Here is a 13,537-nt window from a genome sequence, read left to right as displayed (position 1 = left end):
TGTTAGTTGTTTAATTGTCTTCCACCATTCACAAATGGATGTGGCAGGATTGCAGTGCTTTTTGTTGTGATCTGTTGGTTGTGGGATTGTTTAGCACTGGCTCTGGTCAGCTGCATCCACTGTTTAGCATGCATGAAGTCCCTGTGTTGCAGCTTCAGCAAGTTTGCATCTCATTTTTAGGGATGCCTGGTGCTGTTCCTGGCATGTTCTACACTTGTTATTGTACCAGAGTCAGCTCCCTGGCTTGATGGTAATGATAGAGTGAGGGATTTAGCAGATACGTACAAACATACAAACATAAGCATTAGGAGTAGGCCAGTTGGCCCCTCGAGTCTGCTCTGCTATTCAATAAGATCATGGCTGATCAGATCGTAACCTCAACTCCACATTCCTGCCTACCCCTGATAACCTTTCATCCTTGCTTATCAAGAGTCTATCTACCTCTGCCTTAAAAATATTCAAAGACTCTGCTTCCACCGCCTTTTGAGGAAGAGAGTTCCAGAGACTTGGGACCCTCAGAGAAAAATATTTTCTTCATCTCTGCCTTAAATGGGTAACCCCTTATTTTTAAACAGTGTCACCTAGTTCTGGATTTTCCCACAAGAGGAAATATCCTTCCCACATCCACCCTTCAAGACCCCTCAGGATCTTATGTTTCAATCAAGTTGCCTCTTACTCTTCTAAACTCCAGCCTGTCTGACCTTTCCTCATGAGACAACCTGCCCATTCCAGGTATTAGTTGAGTAAACCTTCTCTGAACAGCTTCCAGTGCATTTACATCCTTCCTTAAATAAGGAGACCAATACTGTACATAGTACTCAAGATGTGGTCTCACCAATATTCTGTATAACTGAAGCATAACCTCCCTCCTTTTGTATTCAATTCTCCTCACAATAAATGATAACATTCTATTGGTTTTCCTAATTACTTGCTCTACCTGCATACTAGCCTTTTGTTATTCATACACTAGAACACCCAGATCCCTCTGCATCTCAGTGCTCAGTAATCTCTCACCATTTAGATAATTTTTTTTTATTCTTCCTGCCAAAATGGACAATTTCACATTTTCCCACATTATACTCCATTTGCCAGATCTTTTCCCACTCACTTAACCTACCTATAACTTTTTGTAGCCTCCTTATGTCCTCTTCACAACTTACTTTCCTACTTAAATTTGCTGATGACACAAAGATATCAACCATAGCTTCAGTCCCTTCATCCAAATCATTTATATAAATTATAAAAAGTTGAGGCCCTAGCATTGATCCCTGAGGCACATTACTTGTTACATCCTGCCAACCAGAAAAAGACCCATTTATGCCAAATCTTTGTTTCCTGTTAGCTAGCCAATCTTCTATCCATGCCAATATGTTACCCCCTACACCATGAGCTTTTATTTTCTGCAATAACTGTTGATGTGGCACCTTATCAAATGCCTTTTGGAAATCTAAGTACATCCACCGGTTCCCCTTTATCCACAGCACACGTTACTTCTTCAAAGAACTCCAATATATTGGTTAAACATGATTTCCCCTCTCTCAAAACCATGTTGACTCTGTCTGAATACCTTGAATTAATCTAAGTGCCCTGCTATAATGTCTTTAATAATAGCTCCCAATGTTTTCCCTATGACAGATGTTAAGCTAACTGGCCTGTAGTTTCCTGCTTTCTGTCTCTGTTCCTTTTTGAATAAAGGAGTTACATTCACTATTTTCCAATCTAATGAAACCTTCCGCGAATCCAGAGAATTTTGGAAAATTAAAACCAGTGCATCGATCATCTCACTAGCCACTTCTTTTAAGACCCTAGGATGAAGTCCACCAGGACCAAGGACTCGTCAGCCCACAATTCCAACAATTTGCTCAGTACCACCTCCCTGATGATTGTAATTTTCCTGAGTTCTTTCTTCCCTTCCATTTCCTGATTTACAGCTATTTCTGGGATGTTACCTGTAATCTCCATAGTGAAGATTGCCAATTCATCTGCCATCTCTCATCTCATGAGGTTACAGATTGAAGTGGAATCCATTTCTGCTGAAATAAAAGCTGGAAATCTGAAATAAAAACAAAGCGCTGGAAAAACACAGCAGGTCTCACCGCATCTGTGGAGAGAGAAACAAAGAGTTAATGTTTTGAGTCCAGTTTGACTCCTCTTTGGAACTCTGCAGAAGGCTCATAGCCCTTCATGGATGCCCAGTTTTGAGCTGTTAGATCTGTTCTGAATCTATCTCATGACTATGCCAGGCTGTTGCTTGACTAATCTGAGAGGAGGCTCTCCCAGTTTTGGCATAAATCCCCAGATTATTATTGAGGAGGACTTCGTAGGGTCCACTGAGCTGAGTTTGCTGTTATCTTGCCTAGCGCCGGGTGGCATGTCCGGTTTTATTCTTATAGGAGCAGGAGTAGATCATACAGCCTCTCAATCCTGCTCTCCCACTTAATATGATCATGGTCGATCTTCTGCTTTAACTCCACCTTCCTGCCCACTCCCCATATTCCCTAACTCTGTCAGACCAAAAATCCATCTATCTCAGCCTTAAAAATATTCAGTGATGGAGCATCCACAGCCCTCTGGAATAGAGAATTCCAAAGCTTCCCAATGCTTTAAGTGAAGAAATTTCTCTTCATCTCAGTCCTAAATGATTGGCCCCTTATCCTGAGACTGAGCCCCCATGTTCTACAATTTTTTTTCATAGTGATTTCATACAACTTGAGTGGTTGCAAGGCCATTTCAGAGCTCAGTCAAATACATTGTTGTGTGACTGGAGTCACATTAAGGCCAGAATGGATAAGGACGGCAAAATTCCTTCCCTAAAGGATATTAGTGAATATATAGAAAATTTTACAAGAGAAGCAGCCACAGCGTATCCAATCTTTCCTGTTAGCTAAAGTTCTCTAGTCTTGGCAGCATCCTCCAAAATCTCTTCTGGAACCTTTCCAGTCCAGTCGCATCTTTTCCGTCATGTAGTGACAAGAATACACACAGTATTCAAGCTGTGGTTTAACCAGTGTTGTGTACAGCTTTAGACCAACCTCCCTGCTCTTGTATTCTATGCCTTACCTAATAAAGAAAAACATACAATATGCCGCCTTAACCACCTTATTTATCTATCCTACTACCTTTCATGGATCTGTGGACATACACTCCAAGGCCCCTATGTTTCTCCACACTACTCCATATCCTCCCATTTATTGTGTATTCCCATGCCTTGTTACAACTCCCAAAATGTATTTCCTCACGCTTCTCCAAATTGAATTCAATTTCCCATTTTTCTGTAACTGACCAGAACATCTATATCTTCCTGCAGTCGAAAGCATTTCCTCCTCTGTCGACCATACAACCAAATTTTGTACCATCTGCAAATTTCTTTATCGTGGCTGCGACATTTGAGTCAAAATCATTATTTTAAGACAATGCTCTAAATGCGTTAATGCTCTGTTTCTGAATGTTACATTAATTCTAAGTTACAGTATGGATATTTGAATATTTATGATTTTACTTAATAGACACTATGTGCTATAATAGAGAACCTCTGTCCACAGGATACTAGTTTGCTCGTGTTTTTAAAGGTTTTTATCGTTTCAGAATTGCTTCAGTTGGTTTATGAACGATTCCCCTGCAGTCTTGAATCAGATGTTCTTCATGCTCATTGTTGCTGGGAGTATGTAGTGCAATGGAACAAAGATCCAGAGGTACAGACAAAACACAATTCTTCAGATTTGATTTTGAAATATTGTACATTATTAAAATCACACACTGGCTTCTTTATGATGCAATAAAATAATGAGTGCCTGAAAGCTAAAGAAGTTCTCCAGGAGCAGTTAAAATTCAGTATTCACATATGCTCTTGGTGTTGTTTGTATTTGTGTTATAAAAAGACTAATAATTGAACAATTGTTCTTTAGAGGGATAATTATTGTTACGGCAAGTGGCAAAGATTATTTTCAAGAACATCCCTGTATTATTATGTCAACAGTGTTTTTAATATCAGATGAAAAATTATATTTCAAAAGATACATTTCAAAATAATTGTGCCTTTAATTACTTAAAAAATTGATGCCTTTGTCTTGGAAAATACCATAGCAGGCAACTCTCAGAATTCCCATTAGTTTAATGAATGCTCCAACAACAAATGTTGATTAACTCAGTATTTGAATTTCATTATACAGAGCCTGAGTTCTAGCCAATAATGTCAAATGAGAGAGAATTCTGCAGGCTGAAAGTGCACCGTTAAGCTTTTCTATTAATATTCTATGCATTTTGGGTAGACATAGAATCTTGACGCAGAGCTCAAGCAGCTTTTTTGTTCCAGTCATAAACATGGAGACCTCACCGAATTGTTAGAATTCTTTATGATCATCCTTCTGCCGTTGTCTTGTCGGGCTGACAGTCCAGCCCCACCTCTTCATAAATCATGACGGGTAACTGTGTGAGTTTCATCCTTGCAGATTATCACTTATGTTTCAGTTAAATATTGGGAAGACTGAAATGCTGTCCACCACAAGCCAGTTCCATTCCCTGGCTGCTGTTTTGGGTATAACAAGACTGTTTGAAATTGTGGTATCCTAGTTGACCCTGAGCAATATTTCCAAACCCAAATCTTCCTCATCACAAAGACTGTCAACTTCCATCTTTGGAACATTATCTGTTCCTGCCCCCAAGTCAGAACATCTACTGAAACTTTTATCCATTACTTTGTCACTTCCAAGTTGTCAATTATAATGCTGTCCTGACTGAGCTTCCATGGTCCACTCTCCATCAGTTCTGACTCATCCAAAATTTTATCATTTGTGTTTTACTGTGCAGCAAATTCTATCCACTAATCATCCCTGTGCTCGCTTTGGCTTCCAGTCCACCTTCACCTCAAATTTAAAATATCATCTTTGTGTTCAAATCACTTCATGGCCTTGCTCCTGCCAATCTCTATAACCTTCTCTCATCCTACAGCTCTGAGAACACTTTTTTTATGCCTCTAATTTTGACCTTTTGAGGATTCCCTCCTCCCCCCCCAACCACCCCACTCACTAATCCTTTGAGCCATCATCTGTGACCGTGCCTTTCACTGTCAAGATCCTAAACTGTGGAATTCCCTCTCAAAACCACTCCTACTTCAAGGCTCTCCCTGGCTAAACTTTTAGCCTCAACTCCTTAAATTTGCTCCTTTTGGCTCAGTGTTGTTTTTTATCTGAGTACGTGCCTGTGAATCGCCTTGTGATATTTTTCTATGTTAAACCACCTATCTTAATGAGCATTGTTGTTGCATGCGTCCATAGAGGTTTCAGTGAAAACTTTATACAGCGGTGCACACTTTGGATGACGTGTGATTATGAATGTACAATTATTTTTAATGTCTTTTAAAGGCATTTAATACTCACTGCCTATATTCTGTATAAATTGCAAATGGTCGTTTTTAATGTCTAAAGTTTATACATAAAATATAATTTAATATATATTTGATTTTTTCACATGGGCTTTTCTGGTTTAAAAAATTAACGAAATGTGATTTCACAGAGTATGCTTTGTCTTGACTTCTAGGAAGGCCGCTTTTTGAGCATATCTGTGGACCATCTGAAATGCATTGGCAATGCTCATGTTCAGCGTGGTTAGTACTTGTTATGGCTTGCATGGTGTACATACTGAATAAGTACATAAATGTAGGAAATATTAGTGTATCTGGGAGTCAAGCCTCTGTAAAGATCGGAAATCCACATTTAGGACAATGCCCAGGGATCCTCAGTTCTTTTAAATCCCAGTACTACTATACTCCTTAACTCCAGAACCCCAATCCCAGTTCCATGAAGTCCATTGCTACCTCCCCTCCCCTACTACTTTCAACTTTCTGTTCACGCAGCTGTTGAAAGCTTGCTACCTAAGATCAACTCTCCCCATCTACCACCATCATCTTCATGTGTGTCCCTCGGTTTCACAAAGAGAAATAATGAGTATTAAGTACATTAGTAATCCATCATTTAATGATGTTCAAGACCACTAATAGTTTTTCGCAGAAAAATGTACAGAATCATAGGTAAAATCCAGAAATACCATGCAATTTCACTTATTCAGCCACCTTAAACTTGCCAAAGACTTTGAAAATCAAGATTTGCTGTCTTAACCAGGCAACCTACATCAACCAACCCAGTAACTTCCTCAAAGATCAAGCAGTTGGTGAGGCAAGACCACACTTTTCATTGTATTGTGCATGGCTATTATAAACAGTGTATCATGTGACTTGCTGAGCAATGATGCAGAAGGAAAAACAGCTATCCATTCAGAAGAGTGAATTCCAAAATGCAATGAAAACTTTTTATCAGTTGCTGACAGTGGCAAAAACATCAACATATGAATAGGTGCACTGTGATTTGCTCCAGCAGTGTTTAAAAAAATCTCGTTGTGCAATGGTGTTACAGTACCTGAGGACAGGGAACCATTTACAATGTTGGCTAGCACGGAGATCAAGAACAGTAGCAGGGAGCAGCAGCAGGTGAACAAAATGTACTGGGGGAAGGCATGATGAGAGATGTGTTATGATTCTGGACCAAACCTCCAAGTTTTTGGTAAGATCTGACTAGGGACCAATATCCTTTTTGTTTAAGATGGACAGAGTTTGAGATTCAAAACACTTGCTCAGTGAATAAAGCCACACAATTCCATGGGTTTTGAACAAACAAAAATAAACTTTACTATACAGGGTCAGAAAGATAAAACAATTTACAATATCTATCTTATACTCTAACATTCAGGATAAATATGAGGTACATGTGAAATAACAAGCCAATTGTGGTTGAACACACCACACTGCACAATAAATGGCAGATGCGACCAAAACAGAGTCCACGGATTTCTCAACAACCTACCCAGATGTCCATAAACATTGTGAGTCAACCAATCTCATTGAAACTCTGTCTCTCTCACAAGGCATTCCAGTCTTCACCTTTGAAGATCTGGCCTTGGAATTCTCTCCAAAAGTCACTTCAACCCGGACGGCGCCAGCAACGGTCCACCTCAGAGTTTCAGTCTCTTCTGAGATTCCATTCCCCTGGATTCTTGAGTATATACTCGAGCATCAGCTCTCAAGCACAACTTCAGCTTTTCGGCTGCGTCAAGTAGAATACTACTGCTCCAAAGGGACACCTTTGGGGCATTTGGAAAGTCAAAATGCAACCCATCAGAGTCAGCATGGTTTTATGTATTTTATGTTTTAAATAGTGTTTGACTAATTTGCTAGAGTTCTTTGAAGATGTGACAAGCAAAGTGGATAATGGGGATCCTGTAGATGTAGTACATCTGGACTTCCAGAAGGCCTTTGATAAGGTGCCACACAAAAGATTAATACACAAGATAAGATCACACGGAGTTAGGGGTAATATATTAGCTTGGATAGAGGATTGGCTAACCAACAGAAAGCAGAGAGTTGGGATAAATGGGTCTTTTTCTGGATGGCAAGGTAGGGTTCGGTCCTTGGGCCCCAACTATTTATAATCTATGTTAATGACTTGAATTCAGGAATGGAAGGTACTATAGCTAAATTTACAGATGACACCAAAATAGGTGGGAAAGTAAATTGCAATGAAGAAATAAGAAATTTACAAATGGATATGGATAGGTTAGTTGAATGGGCCAAAATTTGGCAGATGGAGTTTAACGTGGATAAGTGTGAGGTTATCCATTTTGGTCGGACGAATAAAAAGGCGACTTATTATTTAAATAGAGAGAAACTTCAGAATGCTTCAGTGCAGAGGGATCTGGGTATCTTCGTGCATGAATCGCTGAAAGTTAGTATGCAGGTACAGCAGGTAGTAAGGAAGGCAAATGGAATTTTGGCACTTATTGCTAAAGGAATAGAGTATAAAAATAGGGAAGTGTTGTTGCCACTATACAAGGCATTGGTGAGACCGCACCCAAGGTACCAGGACCAGGTGAGATGCAACCAAGGGCACTGAGCGAAGTGAGAGTGGAAATTGCCACGGCAGTAATGACAATCTTGCAGCCTTCCTTAGACACAGGGGAGGTGCCAGAAGACTGTGAATGTTACACCCTTATTCAAAAAAGGGTGCAAGAATAAAGCTGGCAACTACAGACGAGTCAATTTGACCTCAGTGGCAGGGAAACATCTGGAAACTATAGTTCGGGATAAAATCAATAATCACTTAGACAAGTGCAGGATAATTAAGGAAAACCAGCATGGATTCATTAAGGGAAAATCTTGTTTGACTAACTTGTTGGAGTTTTTTGAGGAGGTAACAGAGAAGGTTGATAAGGGAAACACTGTTGATGTGGGGCATACGGATTTTCAAAAGGCATTTGATAGAGTGTCACACAACAGACTTGTGAGCAAAATTCTAGGCCTTGGAATAAAAGGGGAAGTAGGCACTTGGACAAGATTTTGGATGAGTGACAGGAAGCAGAGAATAGTGATAAATGGTTGTTTTTCAGATTGGAGGAAGGTTTGTAGTGGAGTTCCTCAGGGGTCAGTGTTTGCTCTTCCTGATGTATATTAATGACCTATGTGCAGGGCATGGTTTCAAAATTTGCAGATGATACAAAGGTTGGAAATGTCAACTGTGATGAGGATAGTCTTGAATTTCAAAAGGACATAGACATGTTGGTGGATTGGACATCCAAATGGAAGATTAAGTTCAATACAGCAAAATGAGAGGCAGGAAGAACATGGTGTGATAGTATAAAATAAAGGGAGCGACTCTAAAGGAGGTGCAGGAACAGAGGGACCTCGATGTATATGTACACAGGTCATTGAAGATGGCAGAGCATGTTGAGAGAGTAGTTAATAAAGCATATAGTATCTAGGCTTTATTAAGAGGGACATTGAGTACAAGAGTAAGGAGGTCATGTTGAACTTGTATAAGACACTAGTTAGGCCTCATCTGGAGTACTGCGTCCAGTTCTGGGCGCCATACTTGAGGAAGGATGTGAAGGCATTGGAGAAAGTACAGAGGAGATACACAAGAATGATTCCAGGGATAGAGAATTGTAGCTGTGAGGATAGATTGGAGAGGTTGGGACTGTTTTCCTTGGAAAAAGGAAGGCTGGGAGGAGACTCGATAGAGGTATTCAAGATCCTGAGGAATGGGCAGGGTAAATTAGTGAGAAACTGTTCCCACTCAAGAGAGCATCAAGAACTAGACGGCACAGAATAAAAATATTTGGCATAAGGAATAAATGTGATATGAGGAAATTTTTTTTCACCCAAAGGGTGGTTGGAATCTGGAACAAACTTCCTGAAAGGGTGATGGAGGCAGGTTCGATCGAAGTATTCAAAAGGGAATTGGATTGCTACCTGAAAAGAAATAATGTGCAAGGTTACAGGAATAAGGCAGGGGAGTGGGACTAGGTGGAATGCTCTTTCAGAGCGCCAGTGCAGACTCGATGGGCCGAATGGCCTCCTCCTGCACTGTAAAGATTCTGTAATTCTGGAGCCTCTTCCTCTGCTCCTCTCTATTTTCCTTAACTGCCTGGGACATTCCTCTGCAATGATGTGCCACTCCTGGTCACATGACCTGGGTTTTGGCACTGTTTTTCCCTTTCTGTGCAGGCGCACTGGCCCATCCTTGACCCAAAGAACTTAAAATGCTGAACTGTGCTTGCACAGCTCGCTCCCAAACCACAAGTGTGGAAACTCCGAGGCCTGTCAGGACTTGGAGTTCCTGGCTTCTGCTATTGATGAGAAGGTAAGTTGGCTTTCAGAACAGATGGGAGAGAAATAATGCAGGTTCAGAGCCTGGCTTGGTGAACATGGATAGGGGTGAGAGGTTGGGTGAAATGCAGCAGCAGCAGCTGTCCAGATGATCTCAATTTCAGTAACTAAGCTCCTCACATTTGTTGGAAATAAAGCATGAAGATGTATTTTTTTGGCATTGGCCATCTATTTATTCATTCATACACAAGGGAGTGTGGCAGTGTGAGCCAGCAGGAGAGCTAATAAATGAACTGGGTAAGCTGGTTCAGGCCAAGTAGTGGTTGTGGCTGCCTAAATCAGCACAGGGGCAATGTAGTAAGGTGCTGAATGGGCGCACTTCCCAGATGTGACAGACTGGGGCATCAGCAGATAACCTAAAAATGAAATAGAATAGAAACAGTGGAATGGAAACATCATTGAGAGAAGTGCAATTGTTTCTCAAAGAATTACAAAATCAGGAAGATGAAATATTAAATTTTAAATTTAAGTTACTCAACCTGAGACGGTGGGGGTGGTGGTGCGACACAGGAAATGATAAAATAGCAGACAACAGAAATTTGTTCCACATTGCCACCTGGTGGGCATAACCCACAACCCCATTGTTACAAGCAACTGCTGACATGCATGATTGGAATTCTAAATATTTACACAGATAATATTAAATATTGAACCCAAGTTTATTGCTTAAAATTGAATATTTTAATGATTAATTTTTATTTAATTATTAATTGTCATATAGATGGATGAAAGATTGGGCTAAGTCATAGCATTTATTGTGGTGTAGCTGAATACATTCTGTTCTTTGCAGGTATTGCTATAATGATGTGGAACACCTTTGTTGTAAAGAGACTGTCAGCAGCTGCTTACCTAATGGATAAGGTAAAATCTGAGCATTTAATTTAAGAAATAATTTCCATTATAGTATTAATGTTACTGCTTAACTACATAAATTAGAACAAAAATTATTAAATAAAAGAGATTGAGTCAAGAATGATATTAGTGTAAATTATAAAATTCTCTTTGGTCTTTGATCAAACTTCCTGAATGCATTTGAGTTAATGCAAACAAGTACAGAAACTCTTCTCCCTGTATTTTGTTTCTACTCGTGCCAGGAAGTGACAGTGTGATGTAGACAGGAAAAGTCTGGTCATGATACAGGAGCACTGACAACCTAACAAAGTGTATGTAGAAAAATTGAACTTGGAGGATCCAGTAGAAAATTTCATATTGATGGTTTCAAAAATTAATTTTCTTATTTAGTATAGGAGCCTAAATGCCTTGGTAAAACTGCATGGTCTGTTTATATTTTTGTTGCCAACTAGAGGACATTTTTATTTTAAATTTAAGAAATTACTAATATACTAATAACGTAGAGACTGAAAGATTTGTCAGATTGACAGATACAAGTTCCATTGCCACAATAATTCAATACCAGCAATGATTTTGGACTGTAATCCAGAAGTAAGGGATTTTTTTTTTGTGCACCTTGTTAAACTAGAATACCCTGTTGCTGCAGTGACTAGATGCTTTTAAATTGCTGAAATGGCACTGACTTCTTACACCCAGGTCTTATGCAGCTGGCAGCAATACCAAAATAAGTATCCACAGCTGGTTGCCCTAGACCACTTGAGTTTGTTACACGCTAAGTAGCTGAAGTGTCTTTTGGGGGAGCTGGTTCCTTCTGTTTGCAAATTTATAAGGAAATATGTTAAATTTCACTGTATTGAAAAAGCTTACTTATATGCTTACTTGCATGATTATAAGATATTCTAGGCACTCGACTTTTAGTGATGAAAGAGGGCATTAAAACTAATCAATATTGTTTTTTAATAGGTTGGCAAGGCACCAAAAGACAGACTGTGCAGAAGAGTGAGTATTTTGAAAATATTGGGGGAATGCATTGGCCCAGGTGAATCTTCACTGGAGCTAGAAACCTTTTCATCTTTATTTTCTTTCTTTTGAATTGAAGCTGTAGAAAGTGTAAGATGTGAGAATATAGTCAACTTTGGAACCTGAACTTGAATCCAGTCTAGAGAGATGGAGATGAATCTCTCTTACCTGGAAAGAGTTCAAAGTGAATTGAATCTTCGGTGTTTCAATGTACTTTGCTGTCCAACAAAATGCACATAAGTATATAATAAGCATATTTTTAACAAATGGATAACTGCCTTCAAATTTAATTTTTACACTAGAGTCTTAGTTTATATTTTTATTTAAGCTAAATCAATCACTTTGTTACATCATCAAATATGCATGGGTTACAGTGCGTTGTATAATTGTATTTATATAATTTAACCCAATGGATTTCTGCCAGTATTATTTTTGAAGTCAAACGTATACAGTTGAGTAAAACTCTGCCAGTTTCCTGTGAAGAATGAGCTTTCTGTCCAGAATTGCAGTTAAATCAGACGCAGGGGGATGGGTGCTAGCTTTGGTCTTATTCACCTTATAACTTGTGAAGCTAACTGTGTGTGTGATGTGTGTGTTAACTGGTATTTTCTAATACTGTATTCCTGCCATCCAATCTAGAGTATTACACCCACTAATTTTACAGATCCTATAAGTCCAGATTTTTCTAGAGTGTTGATGTGACATCTATGATCACTTGTCTATTCTGTGTCTGGAATATGTAATGGGTATGATACCCTTAAAATAGAGGTTAGCATCTGGCAGTGACGTGGTACAGAATATCACTGCTCCAGTATGCTAATCCTCTGAAATGGTATTTTGCCAGTTTTCTATGGCAAGTTACCAATCTTGACTGTGTAATAGGGGAAGTGCTGAAAAAATTGAGGTGTTTCCTCCCAGAGAGGGATAAATTGTGGAACCGTTTTGTGTAGCTGTTTATATTCTTTCTAAAGCAATTACCAGACTCTTTGATTCTGATCACCTGGCCACATGTTCTTTCAGCAGGGACTAATGTGTGGTACATTGGGGTTTTAGGAGCAAAAGAGTGCCATTAAAGCATTCTTAAAACAGATGCAAGTACTGACTGATGGTTTTAAGTGTTTCATTATAAGGTTTGCTTTTTTTTCTGGACAGGATGTAGGCATGAGTGATACTGCTGTGACATCTTTCTTTGGCTCTTGCTCGCTGCTTCTTCAAACTTTAATGGAGGTAAAAAAATATCATTGCAATTAAACAATGTCATCATGTTTAGAATGGTGATTTTTATATAAGAATTTATTTTTTGTAGAATCAGTAATAGTAAGAATGCTTCTTTAACCTTTTTTGGGACCTGTATTTGAATCCAATATAGACTGTGGGATGAAAATTCCTTCAATCTAGCAGTGTTTGGTTGTTCTTGATATTTGGACTTAAACAGATTTCACCAAATTACTAATGAGCTTGAGCTCATATAATAGAACAACAATTAAGTATCCTGTACCTCAACAGACTCCTAATGGAACCAATAGGCATGTTAACTGGAAATAAGGAGGTGCCGAGGGAGCCTTTTAAATTCTCTACTAGCCCTACCTATCCTGACCTACGAGTGTTAAATGCTAAAACTAGATGTAAGAGGAAGGGAAATATTCCCAAGCACAGACATCCAGTCGCCTCAGCACTCAGCAAATGTCAAAAAGATAGATATTCTGAAATATTAGATTTTATATAGATGATATTGGTTTTAGCATATGAAATATTAAATATTTTGTAAATTTTGTCTGGCATGTTCATATTCATACTGAAGATTCACTTTGACCACGTAAGCATTGAACTGTGATAGATGGTCACCTTGAAATTGGTCCTAAATATCTGTTATGTTGTTCTGCAAAGTGTACAGATTTTAATGTAGGGGAGCGGGAAAGAGTATTTTGTTTGGCGTATAATGTTCGAGAGAAA

At 39.1% G+C, this 13,537-nt stretch overlaps 1 protein-coding gene across 1 annotated transcript in view; it reads left to right on the top strand.

The window, feature by feature from the left end:
- Positions 1-13,537, top strand: part of rab3gap2 (RAB3 GTPase activating protein subunit 2 (non-catalytic)) — a 112,322-nt gene that overhangs the window by 88,549 nt on the left and 10,236 nt on the right. Inside the window, exons 26-30 of the mRNA XM_078557097.1 lie at positions 3,586-3,692; positions 5,536-5,602; positions 10,503-10,573; positions 11,528-11,563; positions 12,737-12,811. Of these exons, the coding sequence (XP_078413223.1) occupies positions 3,586-3,692; positions 5,536-5,602; positions 10,503-10,573; positions 11,528-11,563; positions 12,737-12,811 (356 nt within the window). The remainder of the gene's footprint in view (positions 1-3,585; positions 3,693-5,535; positions 5,603-10,502; positions 10,574-11,527; positions 11,564-12,736; positions 12,812-13,537) is intronic.

This window comes from Cetorhinus maximus, chromosome 14 (genome assembly GCF_964194155.1).
Source record: "Cetorhinus maximus chromosome 14, sCetMax3.hap1.1, whole genome shotgun sequence".
NCBI classification, from domain to species: domain Eukaryota; kingdom Metazoa; phylum Chordata; class Chondrichthyes; order Lamniformes; family Cetorhinidae; genus Cetorhinus; species Cetorhinus maximus.
Note: the sequence above shows the minus strand (reverse complement) of the source record. Positions and strands in the feature narration are given on the sequence as shown.